The sequence below is a fragment of the Dipodomys merriami genome, unplaced genomic scaffold, assembly GCF_024711535.1.
Source record: "Dipodomys merriami isolate MVZ:Mamm:240054 unplaced genomic scaffold, mDipMer1.0.p SCAF_21, whole genome shotgun sequence".
NCBI lineage: Eukaryota > Metazoa > Chordata > Mammalia > Rodentia > Heteromyidae > Dipodomys > Dipodomys merriami.
This window is the reverse complement of record NW_027203493.1, coordinates 28,358,069-28,384,640: the sequence shown is the minus strand read 5'-3', so window position 1 is coordinate 28,384,640 and position 26,572 is coordinate 28,358,069. Positions and strand designations below refer to the sequence as shown.

The 26,572-nt window shown below is 44.8% G+C and overlaps 1 protein-coding gene across 2 annotated transcripts in view; it reads right to left on the bottom strand.

The window, feature by feature from the left end:
- Ptpn5 (protein tyrosine phosphatase non-receptor type 5) overlaps positions 1 to 26,572 on the bottom strand; it is a 63,299-nt gene that overhangs the window by 16,871 nt on the left and 19,856 nt on the right. For both annotated transcript variants that reach the window (XM_070032740.1, XM_070032742.1), the window contains one exon: positions 21,364 to 21,440. In XM_070032740.1, coding sequence (XP_069888841.1) covers positions 21,364 to 21,440 — 77 coding nt within the window. The remainder of the gene's footprint in view (positions 1 to 21,363; positions 21,441 to 26,572) is intronic.

Below are 26,572 nucleotides of genomic sequence, written 5' to 3'. Positions count from 1 at the left end.
TTATTCACTGGACAAACATCTGAGGAAAAGCTAGGTAGGCCTCCTCAGCTAGGGATAGAAGATGGTGGCCAGAACTGACTCCAACACAAGGAGGGGGAAATGATGCAACAAAACACATGCGCTCTTGGAAGCCAAGACTAAATACACGTTCCCCCAGCCTCCATCTAATCAGGAGCCACATCCCTATTCCTCAGCAGAGATGAAGGACTCAATCATAGGGACACTTGCAGGCTTGTTCTCCCAGGGCAGCCAATCATAGGACTCCCTGCAGCATATGTCCACTCCTCGACCAATCAGATCAGGAACGTATCCTAGGGGGAGGAGGCACCAGATGTGAGAGAGAGAGAGAGAGAGAGAGAGAGAGAGAGAGAGAGAGAGAGAGAGAGAGAGAGAGAGAGAGAGAGAGAGAGAGAGAGAGAGAGAGAGAGAGAGAGAGAGAGAGAGAGAGAGAGGGGAGGGAGGAAGGGAGAGAGGGAGGGGGAGGCAATTGTCACCTGGCTCTGGAACTGTTCCCTGCACAAGGAGTTAGTTTCACTGTTTCTTTTGCTTTCAAATCAACTTTCTCTGTCTGCTTTAAACACTTTACTGACCTTTAATTCTTTAATCGGCAGAGAAAATGAACCCAAACTCTAGACAGTATCACATTTACTGAGCCTATTACATGGCTTACATCAGCAGTGTGGTGCAGGAAGCCTGGTCGTAGAGACATTTGTATTAGTAGCATGGCCCCTTTCTCAGCTGCTGATCCTGGCTGGCTCCCACATGCTGTGTTCCAACCCTACCCTTATAGCTCATCAGGTGAGCCTGTCCAATGAATTTTTCAAATGTTATTCTCTCTATCTGGAACATCCACCTAACAGACTGTTCGCCTCCCCTGCCTCCCCCATACTTTACCAGTGTTGCTCCTGTTTACCTTGCAGGTCTCAATCAGATGTGGCCTGAAGGAGGTGCTATTCCTTCATATCATTAGCAGCAACAATACTCCTTGGCATGTGTAGACTCTATTCTGAGTGCTTTAACATGTGTTGCTACTTACTTTTCACAGTACCCCTATGAAGTTTGTTCTTTTATCATCCCCATTTAATGGGGATGAAGAAAAGGAGGTATAGAGTGGTTAAGAGATCTTCCCAAGGTCAACTCTTTGGTACCTGGCAGAGACAGGTTCAGTTTGAGGTAGTCAGATGGGCCCCAGGTTACATTATTTTCAATCTAGTTTGTAAAATGACTTGTGAAATGTCAGCTCTTTTAATTCCCTGGAAGTCAAAGAAGGAGTGGTGTTGGTTTTGCTCATCACAGTTATCTACAGTATTTAGTACACATCTTAGCAATTAAGTCTGCAATAATTATTTGCTAAATGGGTACACAATGGACAATGAGATTCTTTTATCCGTGTTCTTACCTAATAAAGGGGAGTAAGAATACATACTTAAAAAGTTGTCATGAAGACTTTAATATTTTTCTATGCTAGGGATCTAACAGAGGCAGGCAAGCACTATTACTTAGCTATATTCCCAGCCTGAAGACTGTAGATACTACAGATAAAACACTTGGAATGGTTCTTGACATTTTAGTATGCACACAATAAATGATAGATTATGAGCCCTGCCTTCAAATGACTCTTAGTTTCATGAGAAAAACAGACCAATAAATATTTGTTTAGAGGATAATGCATTAAGTGATTCATCTAAGAACTAGTGGAATCTAAGAGGGCTGTACTAACTATGGAGGAAGTTAGCTCAGATCCTGGAACAAGGTGAGAAAGGAAAACTGCTTTCCAAGATAGATCATGTAGGAAGCCAAGAGTTTCTACCATTGATGAGTAGTCATTGGATTTCTTGAGGTAATGCTAAGTGTGGAAGGATACAGGCCTGGAGTAATCTGGCTTCTATGCCTAAGCTTGCTGTGGACCTTGGGCTATCCTTTTTCTTTCTTGGCCCATTTCCTTATCTATAAAATGAGGGTCTTAGCTGCGCACTGGTGGCTCAGGCCTGTAATCCTAGCTACTCAGGAGGCTGAGATCTGAGGATCATGGTTCAAAGCCAGCCTGGGCAGGAATGTCCCTGAGACTCTTGTTTCCAATTAACCACCAGAAAACCGGAAGTGATGCTGTGGCTCAAGTGGCAGAGCACTAGGCTCGAGCTGAAGAGCTGAGGGACAGCGCCCAGGCCCAGAGTTCAAGACCCACGACCGACCAAAAAAAAAAAAAAAGAGGGTCTTACATAAGAACTTAGCTCTTCTTAGATGTTTATGCCACCTTTAGAGGGGAAAGACCATCAAGCTCACATGGACTTTAATGCTTTCTTTTAAAATTCATGGGCATTCTGTATACTCTACTATGGTATATCAACACCCATTTTGATATTGAGATGTTTCTCCCTCCATTCCCAAAGCTCTGTGTCAGGTTTATGCTCCAAAAAGATGTGTGACATTTATCTTGTGGCTTTGCCCTCAGGGATACATGCACTCCAGTCTGAGAAGCATGGAAGTTGCCTGCAATTTATCATGCAGCCATTATAAATCACTATGTTGATGAATATTTAATACTGTGGAAAGAAATTTTGCAATATGGAGTAAGATAGGCAAGGTAATAATACAGTATGATTTCACTGGCATGGCTCAGGAGGTAGAGTGTCAGCAAACGAGCAAATGTGTCAGATCAATAGTTTGAATCCTGGTCTTGGACAAAAAGAAAAAAAATCATGGGAGTATAACTTTGCTTATGAAAGGTACCTGATGTGAGACAGGCGGTTCTCATGCACCTGCAGAGCGGGGGTGGGGCACCTTTTTCCTGCCAGGGGCCATTTGGTGTGATGTTAGCTAGTATTGACATTTATGTTGCTATGCAGAAAGCTCTTAGATTCATTGGATTTTGAGTTCCACATGCAGTTGCCTGGGCAGATGAGTTCGTGAGCCTCATATGATCTGCTGGCCAGACATTGTCCACCCTGCTGTACAGCTGGGTGTACAATTCTATAGTAAATGAAAGACTATAAGCCAGGTATTAACAACAGTTTTTTTTGAGGGAGGGTGTGAAAGAGGTGATTTTATTTACACATTCTAAATTTCCTCCAAAAAATATGTAGATATATGTACATGTATGTAAATATATGTAAAATATATACATATTTGTGTTAAGTTTTTTTTTTTTAAATTAAGTGTTCTGAGTTCAGGTATCAGGAAGCCTACTTAGTATGCTCAGATGTAGGCTTTGACTCTACCTGTCCTATTCAAATGTATGGGGTGTGGCATAGTTCTTCAGATTCTGCAGAGCTCTGTGAGACTCACCCAGCAGAACAGCTGCTCAGAAGGCAAGTCCCTTTGAGAATGTGGGATCATAACTTTTGTGTATGAGAGTGAAAGGTAACTTGCCCTATACATTATAGGGGGCCCAGTATGTAGATCTCAGGGACAAAGGGAAGAACAACATTTTTTCTTAAAAAAATTACTTATGCTGGGTGCCCGTAGCTCATGCCTGTAATCCTAGCTACTCAGGAGGCTGAGATCTGAGGATCATGGTTCAAAGCCAGCTGAGGCGGGAAAGTCTGTGAGACTCTTATCTCCAATAAACCACTAGAAAACTGGAAGTGACGCTGTGGCTCAAGCGGTAGAGTGCTCTCCTTGAGCTGAAGAGAACAAGGACAGCACCTGAGCCCAGAGGTCAAGCCCATGACCAACAAAATACAAACAAACAAAAATTACTTGTCATTTGGCAGCCTTTGGGGGCCTGATGAACCCAATTGCTAGGTGTTTACTGGGGAACAGGTGGATGGATGTACATCATCAGAGTAGGGTTTACTTAATTTTTTTTTTCTGAATAGAGACAGGATATATTTTTACTCAGGAAGTCACACTTTCCAATACATGCTATATTCTGCAAATAATTTTAGGCGATTCCATGGATCTCAGTTAAAAAGCAAAACACAACAACTCCTGTTCTCAGGATGGGCCATGGGAGTCTATCATAGAAAATGGTGGAAGCTGCAAAGGTGGTGAACTAGGCTAGGAACTTGTCTCTTTGGATTCAGTCTCTTCTCATTCTCATACATGAATCCAACACACATTTACTGAATGCCAATATGAGAAGCACCGGGAACACAAGGATTCACTCTTATGCCATCCAAGTAGTATTTTCTATGTGCTTGCTTTGCCAAGCACCAAGTCAGGCTCTGGGAATTCAGCAGTGGACTATTTTAATAGTCTGTCTGTATGGATTACCAGGGTCCTGGGCCCATTTGTCTTCTTGGTCTTTGTCCTTCTGGAGATGATGTCAGCTCTTCTTCCCCTGCCCTCCTTTCTGTTCACTTATCTTGTTGTAGAAATGATAATACCACTTCACTGGGCTGGCTGTTCCATTCCCAAAGTGCTTCTTACTTGCACACAGTTGCATTTGCGTCTCTCGGCAGCTCTATGAGGTAGACATTGTCATCATCAACCCCATTTTGTCAGTGAGAGGCGGATGCTTGTGTCAAGGACTGGTTTTTCAATAGTTCACAGTGAGGTAGTTGCCTTGCCAAGCATGAAGCCCTGACTCAGAGGCTGCTTGCTGACAAGTGATTTAATATTGGGCTCCTCATTGGCTTGTATCTCATGCAGGGAGATTTTCCAGGCCTGGAAATCGAGGCTTAGAGAGGTTAAGAGGCTTGACCAAGTAAGCAAGGACTTGCAATCTGAATCCAGGGCTTCCGGATACCAAGTAATGGCTCCATTTTGTCATACAGCTTCTCAGGAAAAGGATACCAGGGCGAAGGCAGGAAGGATGGTAAGAACTTAGGAGGGAGGAGGCCCTAGATCTGCAGGAATCTTGAATTGTAATTAGTTGCTTTGGGGTGATGATACAGGTTTTGTGCCTGATGTTTACTTGATGAATCCTCAGAGGTTCAGTGGTATGGAGAGAAGGAAGGAAGAAAGGAAGGTAGGAATGAAGGAAGGAAGGAGGAAGGAAGGGATGGAAGGAAGGAAATTAAGTCATACCTCTCAGTGAGACATGAATTCAATGTCCTAGGCCAAAGCTCCAGGGACTGTGGATAAGGGAAGCAAGCAAAGGGTCTTCAGGTATCATCAGCTAGAGCACATAGGAATACTATGATCCCTTTGTGTTACCCAGTTCCAAAATCTCACCTCTAAACTCTGCAGCTACTGTGCCCGAGGGCTGGTGCTGCCTGAGCTTGAGAACTGTGGCTGCCTGTCAGCTGGTGACTCATCCCTGAGCTCCTGGCAGCAGCAGCCCAGCGGAACTAGAGAGGAAGGCTGGCTCAGTCTGTTCTTATTTACATGGGGAAGGAAGCTCTGTCCCATTCAGCTTTTCTTCTTCCCCAAGCTGGCCAGGAGTGACCTCCCAGAGAAGCCGACACAGTCACAGGGGATCCTGCTCAACAGAATATCATACTCAGTCATACTTAGTCATGCCCGGGCTTTCAGAATCACCAATTTGTCAGAGAATGACTGATAAACCCTGAAGGATATCTGAGCCAGATTGCTAACTTCTCAGATGGAGAAACTGAGGGCCAGAGAGGACCTCTGGCTTGCCCAAGATCAAAAGCCAGCCAATAGAAGAATTTGGAGTCTGGCTACCATAACAAGTACTCTTGGCTAAGACATTTGAATGTTTACCACATGCTACCTATGCTTTACATGCATTAAGATGCTCAATCCTCACAACAATCCAGGAAATGCAAGTGTACTCTCACTTTACAGATGAGGACAAGGAGGCATAGGGAAATTAAGTCACTTGGCTGAGGTCCATGAATAACAGGTAGAGAATAGTACGAGATCTGAGGCATTCTGCCTTTCAAAACCCAGCCAACATATTAGAGGAGACTACCTCTCTGAGCCAAATCCAGACCTCCCACTTCTTGTAGTAGCTCAGGTTTGAGAACTCTCCACTCCTTATATATCCAGATGACAGGCTCACCCCATATCCTATAACTGTGTCCAAAATGCTACCATTGGAACGTGTCTCCTTATTGTAGGATTGCTGGCCCTCTCTCCTTGTGAGAATGGAAGGAAGAATTGGAGGGATAAGGTTAACTTCAGGCAATTGCTAACAGTTTCTACTACGGAAGGTTAACAAGATGGATTGCCCTCCGTGATGCTCCCACTTTGTCCACTCTGAGCCAGGCACATCGTGAGCCTCATGCTGTTCAATGTCCACAGCCATGCTGTGATTGATATTTCTATCCACCTTGTATACATGGCATCATAGAGACACAGAGTGGTTAAGTGATGTGCTCAGGATCACAGAGCCAGGAAATGAAGGGCCTGGAATTTGAATCTAGGTCAATGGCTCTCCGTATTTAATGATCTTCCTTTTGTTCCTCAGGAAGGCCTGGAAGCCCACAAGAAGGATGGACCACATTAAATGGCCTTGTGCAGAAGTTTTTCTTGGGTAGTCCCTAAATGTCAGAGGAACTGAGAAGGGCCAGAAGGTAGGAGGGTCTTAGCATTCAGTCCTAATTAGCTTTGGAGGTCAGCTACTACAGCAAGCACTATCAGCTAACAGCACTGCTTTAGGACCCTAGAGAGAGAGAGAGAGAGAGCACGGCTGTGGTCTCTGCCCTCACTGGGAAAGGCTAGAATGGCAAAGCCCTATTTGGGGGTGTGCAGCAGGCAAACTGGGAGTATGATGGCATGTGATGGGAGAAGGAGGAGTCCTCATCTGTATTTGTATTAGGCCAATGTCTGAACATCTGCTCTTTGCCTAGCTCTTTGGTAGGCTCATCTCCTGCCTCAAGATGTTCTGTGTTTACTACCTTCCATATGTAACTGTAACCCCTCTGCACATCACCCTGACAATAAAATTAAATAAAAAGATGTTCTGTGTCTCCACTCCAGCATTGGCAAGCAGGATTCCTTAAGAGTGGGCACTGCCCAGGTTGAAATCTGTATCGTCTATCTATCTATCTATCTATCTATCTATCTATCTATCTATCTATCTATCTATCTATCCATCCATCCATCTTTTTCCACCAAGAAAAGGCAAACAGACAGTACTGGTTTCCCTCTACCCCACTAATCTTGCTAACTAATGAGCAACAGAACCAAGAGAACAGACTAAGAGAACCACAGAAAGGGAGATAAAACAACAAGGACCTGAGAAGAAAGAGCGGTGAGAGCATGAATCTATTTTGGATGGTAAGCTGGCATTTTTAGCTATCTCTGCATTGCCCAAGCAGGCAAGAGGAGGTGGAGAAGAGAAACAGATTTTGAGCATGAGAGGGTTCTAGAGTACATGGATGCTCACTGCTTCTCAGTCACGTGGATTGGGCAAGTTGCTTAGCCTCTCTGTAACATCATTCCTGTGGTGATCTCAAAATATATACATGCAGGGAATTCCAAGGGGACACAGACTGGAGGGGGACATAGAAGGGAAGAAGCTTTGAAGAAGAGTATGTGGTAGAAATGATGTTACAAGACTGAGAAGCTAGGCTACAAAAGTTGATGCAGCACTCTCTGGTGTTTTGTTTTTAGGAAATCTGGTTTCCCTTAGGCTGTGTGGTGAAGAGAGGAGACTTCAGTGACTGCAAGTATTGCTTCATTCAACCTTTGTGACTACTGTCTGATTTAGGCAACAGGACCATTCTTCTAAAGACAGGAAAACAGGACAGGAAAACAGAAGGGTGATCAGAAGTGATTTGCCCAAGGTCATCAAAGCTCATGGATAGGAGAGCCAGGACACATGCTCAGGCAGACTTGGCTCTGGATAAACTTTCCTCTTAGCCAGATTCTGAGCTGTCCACCCCAGATTGGGTCTACATTGCTTCTCCAGGATAGAGCGGACAAGGACTAACTCAGAGTGAAGGGGAAAATAGGGCTCTCCCTCTGGAATAGACCATCACAAGGTAGGGTGGGTTCTTCTGAAAGGGGAAGATAGAAAAGCAGCATGGGGACCCCAGCAGGGTGCCTGCAGCTTAATTCTGCAGTGGGAGTGGGACCGACTGATATTTATAGGCATTAGAGAGGCTGTGCATACTGAAAAACAAGAATAGAATTGGGTCTGGAAGTTTGAGGTAGGCTAGTTCTAGCCCTAAAAGTATTCTGGGACTCTTCCTGTCCCTACAAGTGGCTTTGTTTCCAAGCAGGGAGCTTCTTGGAGTGGCCCACAGCCCAAAGAGTTGGAGTTTTACTTATGGAGGTCATAAACTTCCTGTCTGACACTGGGTAAGTGACAATCTCGCTGAACTTCAGTTTGTCCTCTGGAAAACAGATGTACTAAAACTTATCTCACAAGACTTTGAGGATGAAGTAAAATACACAAAATGCATAGCCTGGTGCCCGACATACAGGGAATGTTCTAATGATGGCTAGAGAGGAGGTGAGGTAGGGGGGAGAAAAGGGAGCCTGAGGCAGGCAGTGCTAAGGATTTCCTTTTCTTCTTCCAGGTGAGCCCCTAGGAGGCTGATGGGTGCCCTGACCATGGGCAGGAGCTTTGAGGCTTCAGGCAGGGATCTGGGGTCTGTGTACAGAGTGGGCATGGATTGGGGGTAGGGGAAGCAGGGCTGCTTTGTCTCTGCCAGTTTATTAAATCCAGAAGGCTGACAAGGTTTCAAAACAAAACACAACTCAAGCACTCTTTGGAAGAACACAATAAAATGGTTCTCTCTGAAATTGCAAACAGCTTTCTTGCTACAAACAAAGGCTCAGTTCTTTGTGCCTCTCTGGAGCGGAGGCCTACAAGTACATGTGTGCAAAGGGTCAATGAAACTCTTAGGGTACACCTCTACTTCTCAGCTGCCTACGCGGAGAACTAGAAGAACTGGCAGCAGAGGCCCTAGGGAGATGGGGTCCCAGGGGTTCCTAGTGCCTGAGACTTGAGCACAAGTGAAAAAGAGAGGATCAGGCAAACTCGAGAGTGAGAGAGAGATCTTGCTCTACCTTTGCATATCCTAGATGAGGAAACTGACATTCAGAGTGGAAGAGGAAGAACCAAGATTGGTTTGTCTTTAACCCTCGGGTTCAGCTCTCTATCATTATTAAGTTAGCATTCTAAGCAGTGTAACAGCAGCTGTCTGGGGGCTACTCAGAAAGTCTGAGACTTGAGCCCAATGGCAGTGGGAAGCCAGGTCTTCACTTGGAGTTTTTTGTGGGTCCTGTTAAATGATCTAGAAAGTGATCTAGAAAAGGCAAGAAGACAGGAGAAACAGTAGTGCTGTCTCCAGGAACTGCCACCTTGACAACTCAGCAGATTCACAACACTTAGCTAAATGTTAAACATCCTGAGTGCTCTGTCAGACTGTGTGACCCTGGAATTCCAGTGCTGCCTTCCAGACCTTCTGTGAATTCAAAGAAAGGGTCTTTAAAGGCCTTTACAGCTCTGAAGACCCACTGATTTTTTTAAAAAAATCTAGATCTCCTGCTCAATTTAATTCAATAACTTTCCTTTTATCTTAGGATAAAGACCAAAATCTGTGCCACAGCCAAAAGAAAGAAGCAGCGTGCTCTGACCTCTGCTTATCTTTCCAGGTCCCATCTGCAGCACTGCTCTCCAGGTTCGCTCTGCGGGAAGTAGTCTGAAACCATGAGTTCTGTTCCAGGGTGGAAATGTCAGAGACCTTTTCACACAGTCCCTAAGGGAGTCCCTAAGGCACTGTTCCCTCCTGTGTTATTGACGACAGGGGTATGGAAGGATGGCAATGCATCCCCATGGCTAAAGGCTCTGGTAGGCCAAGTGTCCAGTCACATATCAGGGAGTACTTAAAGCTTTTAGCAGCAAAAGAACAAAGAATATATGGAAGCATGGAAGAAGCACAGTGCTGAGTGACAAAATGAGTTCATGGTTCCATTTTAATATGTATCCATAAAGTATTTTGACCAAAGTTACTCTCCTTTACCCACTCCATTCACCCTCCTCCCAATTAGTACATCACTCCTTGCTATCCCAACCCCAGAACCTGTTGAATTTTTTGTTGTTGTTGGTGGTGGTTGGGCTTGAACTCAGGGCCTGAGTGCTGTCCCTGAGCTTTTTATTGCTCAAGGCTAGCACTCTACCACTTAGAATCACAGCTCCACTTCTGGTTTTTAGGTGGTTAATTGGAGATAAGAGTTTCACAGCCTTTCCTGCCCTGGCTGGCTTCAAACAGTGATCCTCAGATCTCAGCTTCCTGAGTAGCTGGGATTATAGGTGTGAACCACCAGTTCTTGGCTGATTTTTTTTTTTTTTTAATGGATGAGGGGCTGGGAAGGTGGCTCAATGGTAGAGTGCTAGCCTTGCATGCATGAGGCCCTGGGTTTGATTCCTCAGCACCATATAAGCAGAAAAAGCCGGAAGTGGCACTATGGCTCAAGTGGGAGAATGCTAGCCTTGAGCTGAAGAGTTGAGGGACAGTGCCCAGGCCTAGAGTTCAGGCCCCACGTCCGACAAAGAAAGAAAGAAAGAAGGAAAGAAAGAACGAAAGAAGGAAAGAAAAGGATGAAGGAAAGTAATAGAGGGAATTTGATCAGAATACATCGTATGCCTGTATAGAAATATCACAGTGAATACTCTTTCTCCATATAAAGATCATTTGTCAATAATAATGTTAGCAAATGTACACTTTGATTTCCAAGATGTGTTCAAATCAGACATATCACCAAAAGAAAAGATCCAAAGATGTTCTTTGATTTATGATACAGTTACTGCAAAATAAATCCTAAGTAGAAATGTTTTTAATATACCTAACCTACTAAACGTCAAGCTTAACAACACAGTACAGTATTCAGGCTGGAGGTGTGGCTCAAGTGGTAGAGCACCAGCTGTAAGTAAACAAACCAAGTAGGTGTAAGGCCCTGAATTTAGCCTTAGTACAAAAAAATACCTTTGAATTCAAGTCCCACTACCAAAACAAACAATTCCCCCCCCCAAAAAACCCCAAAGACCAAATTAAACCAAAACAACAACAAAAAACCAAATGCAGTACTGTAGAGTAAGTTGCTGACTCTCCTGATCTCCTGGCTGACTGGGAGCTGTGCTTCCTGGTTCCATGTTAAGAGTTCTATATTGCATGTTGCCATCATGGAAAAAGATCAAAATTCAAGAATTGAAGTTAGGTCTCAACTGAAGGCATATTGTTTTCACATCATCTTAAAGTTAAAAAACAAAAACAAGCTGTAAGCCCAACCATTATAAGTCAAGAACCATCTGTACAATATACACAGTTAGAACCCAAAATACCGCCACCCATTCTGCAAGGACAGAAACAAAAATACACAATTAACACAGTCATTGGAGGGGAGCAGGCACAGTAGGAGATACAAGGGAATAAGTGAAGGAAAGCAGAGAGGAGTCTCTTGTGGATCACCACACCAGAGTATGTGCACTAGAGTGTGATCACCAATGGTCTGAAAAGTTCCAACCCCTTTTCCTTTCCTAAGGAAACCCTAAAGCAAACCACTCCATGGGAAGCTGCTCCAATGTCCAAAGGGAAAGAATGAACAGAAGTTGAGGTCCCTTTTGTGCTGTCTGCTTCCTAGAATGGGAGAGCCAGGGAGAGACCCTGCTGCTTGAAAATCAACATCTCCCAAATGGGAAAGATTCATAGATTTGGCTGACATGGATTGTCAAGTAAGTCCTGAATCGACTCTTCCCCTAGCTGGTTCACCAATGACTGTCACGTCGTTTTGTTGGATTTCTACAGGAAGAGGGGATCCCCTGCCTTGGTGACTGTCTCCATGAAGCTCCAGATATGGTTAACTAGTCCTCATTAGGATCTCTGAGGTTGGATCAATTCCAGGTTTTGGGACTGTCAATATAGAAAAGAAGGTAACATATCTAGAGAGCCCTGCCTTCCCTCCCCACCTTTGCTTGCCAAGAATTTAGTATTTTGAAGTGGTAAATATTTTTTAAAATTTATTTTTGGAGAATAGGGAAAGATTCCTCCCCCCTCCCTAAATGCAAAAAGAGAAAAACAAGTTATCTGTAGCTACCATACTGAGAAAGGAACTGGTTTCTTTTAGATGTATTTTCTGGTATTTTTCTCTCTGTGTGTGGACTTTTTTCTCTACAGGTCATTCTGTTTAAAGGCATTATCTTATGATCATATCTCTTTGAATTATAAAAATTCAATTTTTTTTGTTAGTCTGTGCAGCTCCTGGGGCCTAGACTTAGGGCCTGGGTGCTGTCCCTGAACATTTTTGCTTAAGGTTAATACTCTACTACTTGAACTACAAGCTCCACATCCAGCTTTTTGGTGATTAAATGGAGATAAGAGTCTTAAGGAGTTTCCCACATGGTCTGACTTGGAACTAAGATGCTCAGATTTCAGCCTCCTGAGCAGCTAGGTATGAGCCACTGGTGCCTGGCTAGGATTCAGCTTTTAAGCAATATGGTAGACAGCCTCTAAGGAAGTGGCCCTAAATGACACCATCTCCTGGTGTTCACCTCCTTGTGCAGTCTCTCGCACATGGTACTAACACACAGGTGTTAGCCTGTGTGGCTAAGAACACCCAGCAGAAGCGAAGGCAGGCTGGTTCTAAGATTAAGTTTGGAGAAACTGTGATTTCCATCCTGGCTCTCTTGAGCTCTTACACACTCTCTTGATTTACTCACTGGAGAAACCAGATGCCTTGTTGGGTGGCTGCTCAGGCAGCAAATGGAGAGTAACTGAGACCCCCCTAGCCAATGGCAGGGAACAGAAGTGTGCCAACTACTTATGAGTGAGCTTGGAAGGGGATTTTCAGCTCTAGACAAGTTTGGAAATTACTGTCGCAATGGAGATATTGTGAGAAGCTGAGCTAGAACCACATGGCTAAGCCTTTCCTGGATTTCTAGAATGCAGGAAATTATGTGAGATAATAACAAAGTTTCAGGGTAATTTATATCTAATATATGCAGTTTCCTTTCTTAGACAATGTGGATTAGGCAGAGGCACCCTAACAGGCTGGGTATGGACCACTGGATTTGCTCAGGATCAGGACTGAATGGACTACTAAGGTTGGCAGGGGGTGTAACTGTGTTGGGTGGAAGACAAAAACACAATTCAAAAGAGTCTTGTTTGTGATAGAGAAATGGCTTATTTTTGTGATATTTAACAGGGATGTGGGTAAAATAATCATCTTTCTTACGACCTAACAGTTGCAGGTAGCCATAGCTTAAGTGAAGCTAACAAAAGATGTAGTGATTTTTGCAAGATCTCAAGCTCAGAAAGGACAGAGACTAAGTTCGTTCACATTCAGGTCTGCTGAATCCAAGAATTAGAAAGAGTTAGCAATAGCAAGTAAGAGACTTCATTGTTCACGAGTCCTCCATTACATGCATTATCTCAGTGAACTCTCAAGCTGCCACATTGGACTGCTTTTCTTATTTCCAAGTGTAGGCATTTGATGGGAGGCCTTAGGTGGTACAAGAGTTTCTTCAAGTCCAGCTATGAGACTGATACCCAAGGTGGGATTCTTGAACATTGATACTCAGTACTCAGCATTGTCATTATACCAGGAAAATGACTTTTGTCCTAGCCTTACACTTTTTTGTGCATGCCACTACTGGGGCTTGAACTCAGGATGTAGGCACTATCGCTGAGCTTTTTTTTGTTCAAGGCTTGCACACTACCACTTAAACCACAGTTCCATGCCCAGCTTTTTGGTGATTAGCTAGAGATGAGTCTCAGGGACTTTCCTGCCCATGGTAGTTTCAACCCATTATCCTCAGATCTCAGCTTACTAAGGAGCTAGGATTACTGGTGTGAGCCATAGGTACTTGGCTGGCCAAACACTTTTGAGGTCCCTACTTAAATCATTCATGAGACATCTTCCTCAGAAGTGAGGAGTCCATGGATCTAAGATAACAATCCCCAGGTTCTGGGTATCCAAATCCCCAGATTTTCTTGCTCACAGTGTTCTGAGCCTAATTCCTGGGCCTACTGCTACCCATTTCTGACTGCTTTATGAGAATATGCCATGCTGCTGTATGTGTTCCTGGTTTGCTAAGGTGACTGCTTGCAGAGCTGTCGGACTCCCATCCTCATAAATTCATATACAAGTTCTTGTGCTTGACTGAGCTAGGGTGAGGGGGTTGAGACTGGACAGAGGCCGGCTTTCACTAGACCTTGTATTTTGGTGCAGAAATCTGAGTAGCCATGATTCAAATTTGAACAGGTCTTCAAAATCCTTACACATGAATAATTGTCAAGATAGAAGACCAGAACATTTTTAGGTTCAATTGATTAGCTTGATTTCCAGCTAAGCTCTTTAGATATATACGAAACCTGCAAATATTGGGAATGATCCTGTATATAGTTGTGCTCTTTGCAGTGGCAAGGAGAAGAATCAAAGATAAAAGAGCCAAAGATTTAAGCTATGTAGGGCGAGTAGCTTAAATAAAGGAAAACCGAGGAAAAAATGGGATATAGTGTGGAAGTTAAACATTCAGAGAGGAAGAAATGAGTATAGGAGAAGCATGAAAAGTTATAAAGAGAATGAGCTGGGGGATTAAGGATGGTTGCAGATTACGTAAACTCCATCTATGATGAAATGGTATTTATTTTCCTCCTCTTGAATATATACTCATCTTGTAAATCCAAGGTCCTGGGTTCAATCTGTAACACACACACACACACACACACACACGCACACAGACACACACACATACACACACACACACACACACACACACACACACACACACACACACACACACACACACACACACACACACCAGACAGAGAAAGAGATTGGGAGGGTGGGGGCAGAGAGACAGAGAGACAGAGAGACCGAGAGTGAGACAGAGAGAGAGAGAGAGAGAGAGAGAGAGGAGAGAGTGAGGAAGAGAGTCTCTTGCATGTCTTTGAAAGTTACTGGAAATCACTGCCATATAAGAAGTTTAACCGTTTTGAGACCACCATGTTGGAAGGAAGCCCAATGTAGTCACATGGAATGAAAAGCCAAATGTCAGTGCACTGAGGTGTCGGCATATAAGATACATCTTGGGAACTTTTTCCCAGCTCAAGAACCAGGTGAAGCTGGGCGCTGGTGGCTCACGCCTGTAATCCTAGCTACTCAGGAGGCTGAGATCTGAGGATCGCGGTTCAAAGCCAGCCCGGGCAGAAGAGACTGTGAGACTCCTATCTCCAATAAACCACCAGAAAACCAGAAGTGGCACTGTAGCTCAAATGGTAGAGCGCTCGCCTTGAGCTGAAGAGCTGAGGGACAGCGCCCAGGCCCAGAGTTCAAGCCCCACGACCGACAAAAAAAAAAAAAAAAAAAGAACCAGGTGAATTCAGCCAAATGGACAACATTTAGGAGACACGCTTAGGCAAGTTTCTTGGAGCAAATAGAATGTGTAAAGCCTCCGTTTTCAGACAGTTTTTAAGACAGTAATAGCTAAGCCACACAGAGGTTGATCTGAAAAGAGCAAATGAGATGATTTTACAAGTTTTTTTTTTTTTGTTTTTTTTGTTTTTTTAAGGATAGAAAGTCCTTTTTTTTTTTTTTTGGTCGGTCGTGGGGCTTGAACTCTGGGCCTGGGCACTGTCCCTCAGCTTTTCAGCTCAAGGTGAGTGCTCTACCACTCGAGCTACAGCGCCACTTCCGGTTTTCTGGTGGTTTATTGGAGATAGGAGTCTCACGGTCTCTCCTGCCAGGGCTGGCTTTGAACCACGATCCTCAGATCTCAGCCTCCTGAGTAGCTAGGATTACAGGCGTGAGCCACCAGCGCCTGGCTAGAAAGTCCTTCTTGAGGTATGGACTGATTTGTCACTGAGCCAGTACAAATAGAAAGGAGATGGCATGTGTCTTGGGAATGCAATGGATGCTCACTATTGGGCAGAGAGGGGACTGGACCCGATAGGTCTTTCTTCTGGTTGTAGTGAGTTCTTTTTGATGTCCTCGCATCTAACTTCCTGCAATTTCAGAACTGTTTCTGTCCTGGTGAAGTCAAATAACAACTGATTCCCGCCTCTGGAGTTTCTCCCTGAAGTCCTGCCTGACTTTGCAAGCAGACAACACTTAAGCCCGAGTCTGTGCTAGTTCTGTGTGGTCCCAGGCCTGTGAAGGGAAGAAGGTGAAAGAGCCACATCCTCACTGCTGAAGGCTGGCCCAGTCTTGCAGCATAAGTCATGAGAACAAGAACACAAAGATGTCATGATTTTCTGTTGGTTATATCCTGGAACAATCATCACTATCATCAGCTACCATTTATGAAGTATTGTGCAATAAGCACCCTAGTTCCAGAGATTCATTTAATTCTCACAAAATCTCTGTGAAGCTCTGATCAGATTATCATCCTTAGTTTAGTCTGAAGATTTGGAGGCCAAAGCAGTTAGGTCATTAGACTGAGATCATACTTCTGGTCAATGGCAGATCTGGGATATGAAGCCAGCCTGTCCCGAGTCTGTCTACTGGAGACACTGAGAGCAAGATTTGGTGATGTCACTCCATTTCACATCATGCTCATCACTAGCAGCACTGCTATCTACCTGCTCCCCTGGTCCCCAGTTCCTAGGTCTTAGACTAGGCCTGTGCTGATGGCGGTTGGAAAAGAAGCAGAGGTCTGGCATCAGCAGTGTTGCTTTCTCTCTTGTCAATGTGAACAATGACACACAGAGTTTGACTATATCAATATGTTTAGGTGACTACTAGGTGACTGGGAACAAGAAAGTAAGAGTGAGGATAATCTCATGAAAAAGAGGGTATATGAGGGAGAAGTAAACATACGTGTACGCATGTGTATGAGGCAGAGAAGGCAGTTCGGGATCCACCGAGCCCCTACAATAATACCTGAAACCGTGTGGCTCAGAGTCCAGGAAAAGGACAGAGAATGTAGAAGGAGGGAAGGAGGGAGGGTGCCTTCTGATCTTTGTGCATGTGTGTAGATAGATGTGCAGTCATGGGAGAGAGATCTAAAGAGAAAGAGAGAATGGGTGAATCTGTTCATCTCCAGGAAGCAGGAATGGTGGAAGCAGGTGGATGAAGTGGCAGAGTGAGAGAGCCACGCATGAAAGAGGAAGAAGACATGCAGGTGTGTCCTTTGGAGGTATGTGCCTGCCCCCACAGGGCCCTGTGAAGCAGAGGCAGGCCACGCGCCTGGGCGGCTGTGTGGGTCTATTCATGTGTGTATGCAGTTAACAGGAGCGTGTGAATACACGTGGGAGTGGGAGTGCTGGGCGGAGGTGGGGTGGGGAGGTATGAACTACTGTGCCTGCCCTGGGTAGCTGTGGGCTGCCAGGGAGTGATGGTGACGTCTGAGGATGCAGGAAGTTCAATCTGAGAAAACTACATGACCTGCCTGATGATAGCTAGCTAAGGTCCAGGTGACCGTGGCTGCCAGTATTGGACATGTTGCTCTGCCCAGGGTGGGGTGTGTGTGTGTGTGTGTGTGTGTGTGTGTGTGTGTGTGTGTGTGTGTGTGTGTGTGTGTGTGTGTGTGTGTGTGTGTGTGTGTGTGTGTGTGTGTGTGTGTGTGTGTGTGTGTGTGTGTGTGTGTGTGTGTGTGTGTGTGTGTGTGTATAAATGAATGAGTCACACAGGCACGGCTGGTTCTTATTCTGCCTGTGGCTTGTGACTTGCCTAGTAGAGGAATGAGAGACCATTTAGGGCTGTGTTTATTTAAATACTATCATTATTCTGCAATTGCCTGCAGTGTCCATGGGTTCCCTCTCCTCTTCTCTCCCCTTCCTTCCTTCCTTCCTTCCCTCCCTCCCTTCTGATTTTTTTTGTTCTGGTATTGTGGCTTAAACACAGGGCTTGGGTGCTGTCCCTTAGCTATTTTGCTCAAGTCTGGTGCTCTATCACTTCAGTCACAGCTCTACTTCCAGCTTTTTGGTGGTTAATGGGAGATAAGAGTCTCATGGATTTTCCTGCCCAGGCTGGCTTCGAACCACAAGCTTCAGATCTCAGCTTCCTAAGTAGCTAGGATTTTAGGTATGAGCCACCAGCACCTGGGAATGGGCTCTTTCTAAAGGCTCAGCACTCTAACTCTCTTGTTCTATATACTTTCCTTTCTTTTACGTTTCGATTGCAGTTTAGGTCAGTGGCTGACCTATATTTGTGCCACAACTGTATTCCTCATCAGATTCACATCTACTGGTCTTTCCCATTGTCCTTTGCTTGACTTTCACTTTCTCTACAGCATTTTACCACTATTTGCCATATTATATTTCCTTATTTTATTTACTATTTGTCTTCCTTTTTTTGAAAATGTCTATATAGTACTTACTACATGTTAAGCCTTGTTCCACCCTCTCTATTAAGACACTGAATCTTCCAACATTTCTAAGTAGTAATGATTATTAATCTTGCCATTTTGTAGACAGGAGACAGTGGGGATAGAGTAGTTTGTTTAGGATTATTCTACAGACAATGGTAATGCCATCACGTAGTACTGTGCTGTGAGGGTGGGCAATTTGGTTTACTGTTGACTCTCCAGTGCTTACAATAGTCTCAAACACATGGATGCTCAGTTAATAGTGGATAAATGAAGACATTAATGAATAAACACTGAGTGTGGAGACAGAGAGATGAAGCTGAGAGATACGTGCCTGCAAAGAGCTCACGGTGCCAGAGAGGTGACAACACCAAGCCAGGATGCATCGGAGGGACACACAACTTGCCTCACCCTTGGCAGATAGGGCTTTGTAAAGGAAAGACTCAGAAGGGGTCAGGCTCAGTGATAGTGTCTATGTGTCCCCATCCCCTGGGGACAAAAACACCTTCACTCTGCCTCAGTTTACACTCGTTCCGCCGGCACAGTGAAAGTAGAGCAGGGTATTGGTCATGACACAGCTCTGAAGACTGGATGGACTGAATCTTTCCTCTATCCAACACCAGCTAAGCAACCTTGAGCAGGTATAGCCTGACCTCCTCGGCCTCAATCTGCTCATCTTTAAGATGGGGGCAGTAAATGATACCAACTTCCTGGGTATTGCCTAAGGCAGGCAATGTGCCAGCTTCAACGGAGATGACTAATATTCCTTTTCCATTCTACTTTGCTTGTTGGCTTTGGGGGAGGGATGGGAGAGAGAGTTAGAATTAAACATATTGTGCTTCATACTGTAACCTATCTGTTGTGACTTCTTCCTATCTTCAAGAAGTGGCTCAAAGCAGAATTTATCCATAAGCCTTCATTAAGGCAGACACTATGTTTGTTTAATCTACTTCTACATCTCCAGCACTCAGTAGCATTTCTGAGCCATAAATGTTCAAAAAAGTATTTGTTGAATGAAACTGGGTGCTGCTGCCTCACACCTGTGATCCTAGCTGAGATCTGAGGATTGTAGTTCAAAGCCATCCTGGGCAGAAAAGTCTGTGGGACTCTTTATCTCCAACCAAGTAGCAGGAAGCACAGGTGTAGCTCAAGTGGTAGAGCCATAGCTCTGAGCAAAAGAGCTGAGAGTGAGAGACCTTGAGTTCAAGCCCTAGTACTGGTGCATACACACGAAAGTATTTGTTGAATGAACGAGTGACTTATTTACTCCGCAAGGACTGTTGTGAGGATGAATATTCATGTTGTTGTTATTTGCACTTACAGAAGGACTGAAGATCTTTCAAGGTTAAGCACATAGCCTGTAAACAGAATAGCCAGACTCAAATATTCCCCTCCCCCTGCCATGCTCTCTCCTTTATACCACACTCTTCTCTGGACTCCTATACATTGTGTCCTACTTTCTGTGCATTTTTTCCCTAGCTAGTGGGGCCATCTCTGATGGTAGAATCATCTCCAAATTCTATGACTCATATCTGAATCACAGAACTATTTAATAGTTGAAAGGGACTTTGATGTCATCTAGACCTCCCGCCCACTGTGGAAATTTCCTTTCCAATGCCTCGCTTCCTAATACTTGAATGCCTCCAGTGATGGAACACTCATTTTCATCCCGTGGAATCATTAGTTCTCTGACTAGTCTATTTGGAGAGTCAGAAAGCAAGTTCTGTCTCCCGTGGGCCCACAGGCTGCTCGCTCATTTCTGTGTACTGGGTTTACACCATCATCCTAAGATACACAGAATGGATCTGCACCTGACAGCCTTGCAGATATTCAGACAGCTGTCACATTCATTCAGAGAATTCTTTCTCTTGAGCTAGCTGGTTTGGTCTCCATAATGGCTCCTCCTGGGAGATCTAGCCATCCTCTACCTGATCAATGACACTCGTCCACAGTGATCAATGGTGCCCTAACTGTGCCAATGGACTCATTCAGCATGCCTGAGGAGCTTCACAGTGCTGGGTGAATAAAATTACTGATTATTTTGAAGAGACATGACTTCAGCATCTTATATTGTTGTTTTCAATGTTTATCTATTTCAGATTGATAGTTATTCGTATGGAGAGTCTATCATGAGGTTTCTGACAAGCTACAGATTGGGGACTTCCAAAGATTATATAATTTTAAACATTTGGGAGGTGACATGAAAATGTATTCTGTGTTACAGGATTATTCTTATTTTTCCTCTCTTTCCTCTTCACTTGTCTTTTTTTTTTTTTTTTTCATATGTGCCAGTACTAGGGCTTGAACTAGTAGTAGGGCCTCTTACTCTTACTTGCCTCTTTTGCTCAGAGCTGTGGCTCTACCAGTTGAGCTACACCTGCACTTCCCGTTGGTTGGAGCTAAGTCCTGGGGCTTGAAATCAGAGTCTGAGCCCTGTCCCTGAGCTTCTTTTGTTCAAGGCTAGCACTCTATCACTTGAGCCACAGCGCCACGTCTGGCTTATTCTGTTTATGTGGTACTGAGGAATTGAACCCAAGGCTTTATGCATGCTAGACAAGCACTCTACCAGTAAGCCACATTCCCAGTCCTTATCTCTGTTTTCTAACATTGCTACAATGGACACTAGCCAGTGAAAAATACAAAGATAAAAACACTGCTAAAGGGAAAATAGGGTCCATTCATTAAAAACCTCCCTGCTCCCTTTTCCCTCATTCCTTCCAAGGCTTTTATCATGACTTGTATACCACTCCAAATGGAGGGCCATGCTGCCACCCTGTGGGCAGGAGTGTCCTGGTCATGTCTCTAGTGGCCGTGGTCAGGGGTCCAGCCAGCCAAGCTCCTACAGCTGCTGTCTCTTGGACCACACCAGCAAGTTCATGGCTGGCGGTCATTTTTGCATCCCATCCCCTACCTTCCCATTCTTCATTTAGACCACATCCAGCTGGTTTATAGTTCTTCTACACTTTTGAAATCTGCCCAACAAATCACTGGTCTGCAGTATATTCCTCTCAGCTCTGAGCAACCTGGCCCTTCCCACTTCGGTCCACTTCCCAGAACACCCTGGGATGCTCCCTCCTCCTTTAGGAGATGCTGCTAGAGCAGCTCCAAATAGTAACAGGGCAGAAGACACCAGGAATTAGAAAGGAAGACCCTCATGCACACGGAGACCTTGGAATAGCAAGTGAAAAGCTAGCCAGTCCTCACTGCAGTCCTGGGTCAGAGTCCTGGGGCCTCTGGGTGCTGGGGAGACTTACCCGGCAGCCTCTCGCTGCAGCACATGTCCAGGGCCCCTTCCTTGGAGTCATCAGCTGCGTGGTTCTCTCTCTCACTCCTGCAGCAGGAGGAAAAACATGAGTTGATACTGTTGAGCTGGAGTCAGACTCTGAGGAAAAATAAAAGCCCTGTTCTGTACTGTGTGTTCCTTTGAGTAACCTCATCTCATCAGGGGGACCTAAGGAAAAGACCAGCCTTCCCCAGGCCAGGCTGCAGTGGTGGGAGCAAGTGTCTTCCATGTAGAATTATCATCACCATCCTTCCTATCAGGGAAGGAGGGATTAAATGTGTACAAAGCTCTTTAAAATCTTTACAGAACTATTTATCCTTACCATGATCCCTCTGAAACAGGAATTATTAAACAGGCACAGAGAGGTTAAGTAACTTGCCCAAGGTCACACGACTCATTAGGCTGGAACTGAGTTTGAAATGATACCTCAGGACTCCAGGCTCCTGCTCTTACTGCTGTGCTGTTCTACCTTCTAATTCCTATAGTCTTGAATCATGAGTAAACAAGAAGAGGAATCACACACAATCCTGTGTCTAGCTTCCTAAGATGTTCAAGAACCCTGGGTTTCTGGCAGTGGAAAATGGCATGAAGAACTTACCTTCAAAAATAGCTAAAGTAGGAGTAATAAATATATTTTGCATCTTCTAAATGTTCCCTAGATCAGATCTCCCTTTTTGTGCCAGTACTAGGGCTTTAATTCAGGGCCTCATGCTCTACCTTGGCTTTTTTTTTTTTTACTCAAGAATAGCCCTCTACCACTTGAACCATGCCTGCACATTCAGCTTTTTGCTGATTAATATAAAAGAGCCTGTCAGGATCAAACTGGGATCCTCAGATCTCAGCCTCTTGAGCAGCTAGGACTGTAGGTCACCAGTGCTCAACATAGAACACCCTCAATCTAGTCCATCAGGGAACCTTACAGAATGGTTCTAGACTCTAGAACCCCAGTAAGCTGGAGAACGACTGCTAGAAATCCACTAGACTTCAGGAAGTACCTTTGGAGCCGACATACCTTGTGGGCAACCATGTAGCTTACAGGGGTCCCCTCCTCTCCTGTGGTAATAGCCTTAGGGCAGGTGTGTACTCCAACGCCCTTGGCTAGCCCTCATGTCTGCCCTTGGCACTCGTGACTGACCACAAAAGCCAGGCTGGATTCCTGCCTTTACATGTTTACAATACACACTGGAGGCCTGGGATTGTACTGTTAAATGCTGAATCATGGTCATGAGAAGGGCTGCACACCTCTGCTGCCAGGGCCACTGAGAAGCCTAATCCTTCTCCTGTGGAGCCCTGAGCAGGCAGCGTGTCCATCAAAACCGCGAGATGCCCCAGGATTCTCTGTTAGGCCTCCCTGCCCCCATTTTAGCAAAGCCAGTGGGATGTACTTTCTGAAACTGGCACCCCCAAATCCTTCATCACAAATGAACTAGCACAATACTTGCCATAAGACCAGGAGATCAGATGACTCTCTGCCCTCTTGTCCTGCAATCTAGCCTCTCTCACCGTTCTTGGGGCCTGTTTAAATCTGCCCAATGACAGATTTAAATAATTAAGGGCAAACAGGCCAGGTCACACTGGCCCCTAAAACAGTCTCCACATATTCCAGGGCAGATGGCCGATGTAGGCAGTATAGTTTACATCCTGAACACTGGATGAAGCAGGGTTTTTTTTTTTAAATTTAATTAATTAATTTATTTTGCCGTGTGGGGCCTGAACTCTGGGCCTGGGCGCTGTCCCTCAGCTCTTCAGCTCAAGGCTAGTGCTCTACCACTAGAGCCCAAGCACCACTTCCAACTTTTTCTGCTTGTGTGGTGCTGAGGAATCGAACCCACGGCCTCATGCATGCAAGGCAAGCACTCTACCACTGAGCCACCTTCCCAGCCCTGGATGAAACAGGTTTTAACTAGAACCAATCCCTTAAAATTCAAATATATCACATAATGTTCCTTGAAGAAATACTTTCATGATACCCTACTGCACTTAGGTTATGAATATCCTTTCATATAGTTCACTAGAGGACGTATGACTTGTGTGATCGGGGCTATATGATATTGTATGATCTAGCTTCATTTATGTCTCTGATTTTATCTCCAACTTCATTCTATCCCCCCTTGACAGTCACATCCTGAAAAATTAGAGAACAGCCCTTGCTGCCCACCTGAATCATTTCCCCTCCCCTAACAAATACATCCTGTAACTTTAAAAGAGATCATAACCTGTGACCCAGGTCCATACTAGGTATTGATACATCTGCTGAACTCAGATGCTGTTAAAAACTCCTATCCTGTGACTCAACATAAAATTGCTCTCCCACCTGAATTCCATCTTGGCACAAACAGCCACTTCTTCTGTCCCTATCCTGCCCCTAACTCCATGTCAAACAAACCGCCCCTGACCTCTGCCCTGCCTGAGTTCACTTTTCTGCCTGATGAAAAGGGACCCTAGTTGTAAGAGCAGTGACCCATTTTCTCTTCAGTACACCTGAAGGAGACTTGGTTGTCCTTCCCAGGTTTTCTTCCCAAATAAAACCTTTTGGTCTGCTGAGTCCATCTTTCTGCTCTTTTCCCTCACCCCTTTCACCCCGTTCAGCCATGCTGGACAGGTTGTTGCTTTCACATATACTTCATCTATGTTGTCTAGAGAGGCCCTCCAACTCTACTTCCCAGTAGTTTCTCCTCATTACGCTTGTCACAGTAGGCAGTTACATTTTATTTTATAATATTACTTGGTTGGCATCAAGCCATTAGGCAGCAGGCTACAAAAGGACAGGGTCCACCATTCCTGTTTTATTTATCACTGTATCTTCAGAGGCTAGCCTGGCTTAGAATAAGGTTCAGCAAATAATCACTTGTGGAAGAAATGGATGATGCTGCCCTGATATTCTTGTGTGTGTGTGTGTGTGTGTGTGTGTGTGTGTGTGTGTGTGTGTGTGTGTGTGTGTGTGTGTGTGTGTGTGTGTGTGTGTATACACATCAGGGACCTCAAATATAACATCTGAGCTACTTGTTGGTAGTTCTTTGTTAAGTTTGGAACCCACCTCCATAGCTGCTATCCAAAATAGTCAGAGAGTCATGGGGTTTGGAAGTCCTCTCATTTCACAGAGGAGGACATGGAGGGAGAGAATAGGAAAGTGACTTGTGCTTGGTTGTATTCTGAGGTGGTAACCACAGGACTTAAGTTCTAGAACTCCTATACCCAGCTTCTCAGTCCTGTGCTTGCTTTTTAGATCTTCATGGTCAACCCAGGTGGAGGGCATTTATGAAGGTGGCCATGGCAAGGGGCAGAGAGTAACCAAGGAATTCAGATACCTCTGGAAGGGGACCTACGTCGGTGACTCACACCTGCTTTCACACCTTAAGCCTCCTAGGCCTCCAGCCGAGTTCAGAATAGCTCAGTGCTGCATTCGTGCAAGGGACTCTATAAATAAGCTTCCTAGAAAATGACTAATTTCATAATCAGAAAAGCAGAAAGAGTAGCACCTCCCAACTACAGAAGAAAATGGAACAAGAGTCACTGCTCTGCCCTATGGTTGACTAGGCACCCTAGACCAAAGCTGTATGTCTAAGTTGTTCAGGAGAGGACTTAACTAGATTCCCAAGGTGATGGCACATTTAAGTTGGATGAAGAAGCTCAGTCTCTGAGCTTTGCCCTCCTCCCTGCCTACCAGGAGCAGAAATAGCTTCTTGTAATGGATTTCTATAGGCTTGTTCTCTCTCCCCCTCCATCTCCACAAGCCAGGCAACAGGAGCTGAACGCTGGCCTGTGTCAGGGACTTGCTGGCTCCCTGCTGCTACTCTTAGAATCAGAACGCCCCAGAGATGATGGGATTGATTCAACAAGCATTTTCAGAGCAAAACCCAGAGCTGTCCCACGAATATAATGTTAGCAAGCCAGGCTCCTTCTTACTGGCCCCTGTTTGTCCGAAGAGCCAGACATGCAAACATGATAGTACCCAGATAACTCCTTTAATTGATGGTATACATTGGAATGTCCCTGTAATGGGCAGGGGCCTAGAAGTAGTCTGGCAGGTGAGCAGCTGGTTTTTAGAGGATAATCCTAGGTAGGTGATGGGTTACAAGGGAAAGAACTTCTTGAGCAGTGCAAATGGTAAGAGTGAGACACAGAGGCCTGAGATGCATGGAACATTGGCACTAACCGGAAGTAAGCTGGTCAGTGGGATGGGGAAGCAGATGGGCCTAGACTTTAGCAGAGACCAGAGAGCAAGAAACAGCCCAGGCGTCAGGAATCTTGCCTCTTTTGTGGGATGGTCTTCTTCTACTTGACCATGTGGCTTGGCTGTGCCAAGGTGTGGCACAGGCTCCCCCATGGCTGGCCTGGACTGTGAGGTTTACAAGCAGAAGGACTGGTGACATACATTACAGGAATAAACATCAGACCCAGCAGGTGGCCCAGCTACTAATTTGGTCCCAATTATTTCTATTTTAATTGTGATACAATCTGCTGAGCATAAACCCACCTTTTTAGTGTATAGAATTCAATATCCTTTAATATATTTGTGATATGCAACCACCATTATCTAGTCCCAGAATATTTTTTTTGTCAGTTGTAGGGCTTGAACTTTGGGTCTGGGCGCTGTCCCTCAGCGATTCAGCTCAAGGCGAGCACTCCAGAATATAGTTTTTTTTTTAAATCACTATCCAAAGAAACTATATATATCCATTAAGAAGTCATTCCTCCTCCTCATCTCTCTACAGTCTGACAAACACTAATTTGATTCCTATTTCAATGGGCTTCTCAATTCTGGATATTACAGCTAAGTGGAATCATAAAATATTTACATCACATGTACCCTTTATGTTTGGTTTCTTTCATTTAGCCTAAGGTTTTCTAGGCTCACCCAAGTCATCCATGTGCCAGTACTACATCAGTTTTATGGCCAAATAGTTTCCCACTGTATGCATGGGCTACATTTTATTTGTCCAGTTATTAGTACATGGACCTTTGGTTCTGCCTTTTGGCTACTGAAAATACTGTTGCTGTGATACGCTTTCACATCATGCTTCTACAAACTTATGATTCCAGGCGTTCCTGTCTGCCTTGGGCCTGAGTCTTGTTCTACAAACATGGTGGTCAGACTTTAAGTTCCTTACAGCTTATATCTTTACCTTCAATTGCTTATTTGCACTTGTTATTACAGCTACTCACCAGTGCTAGCGCTG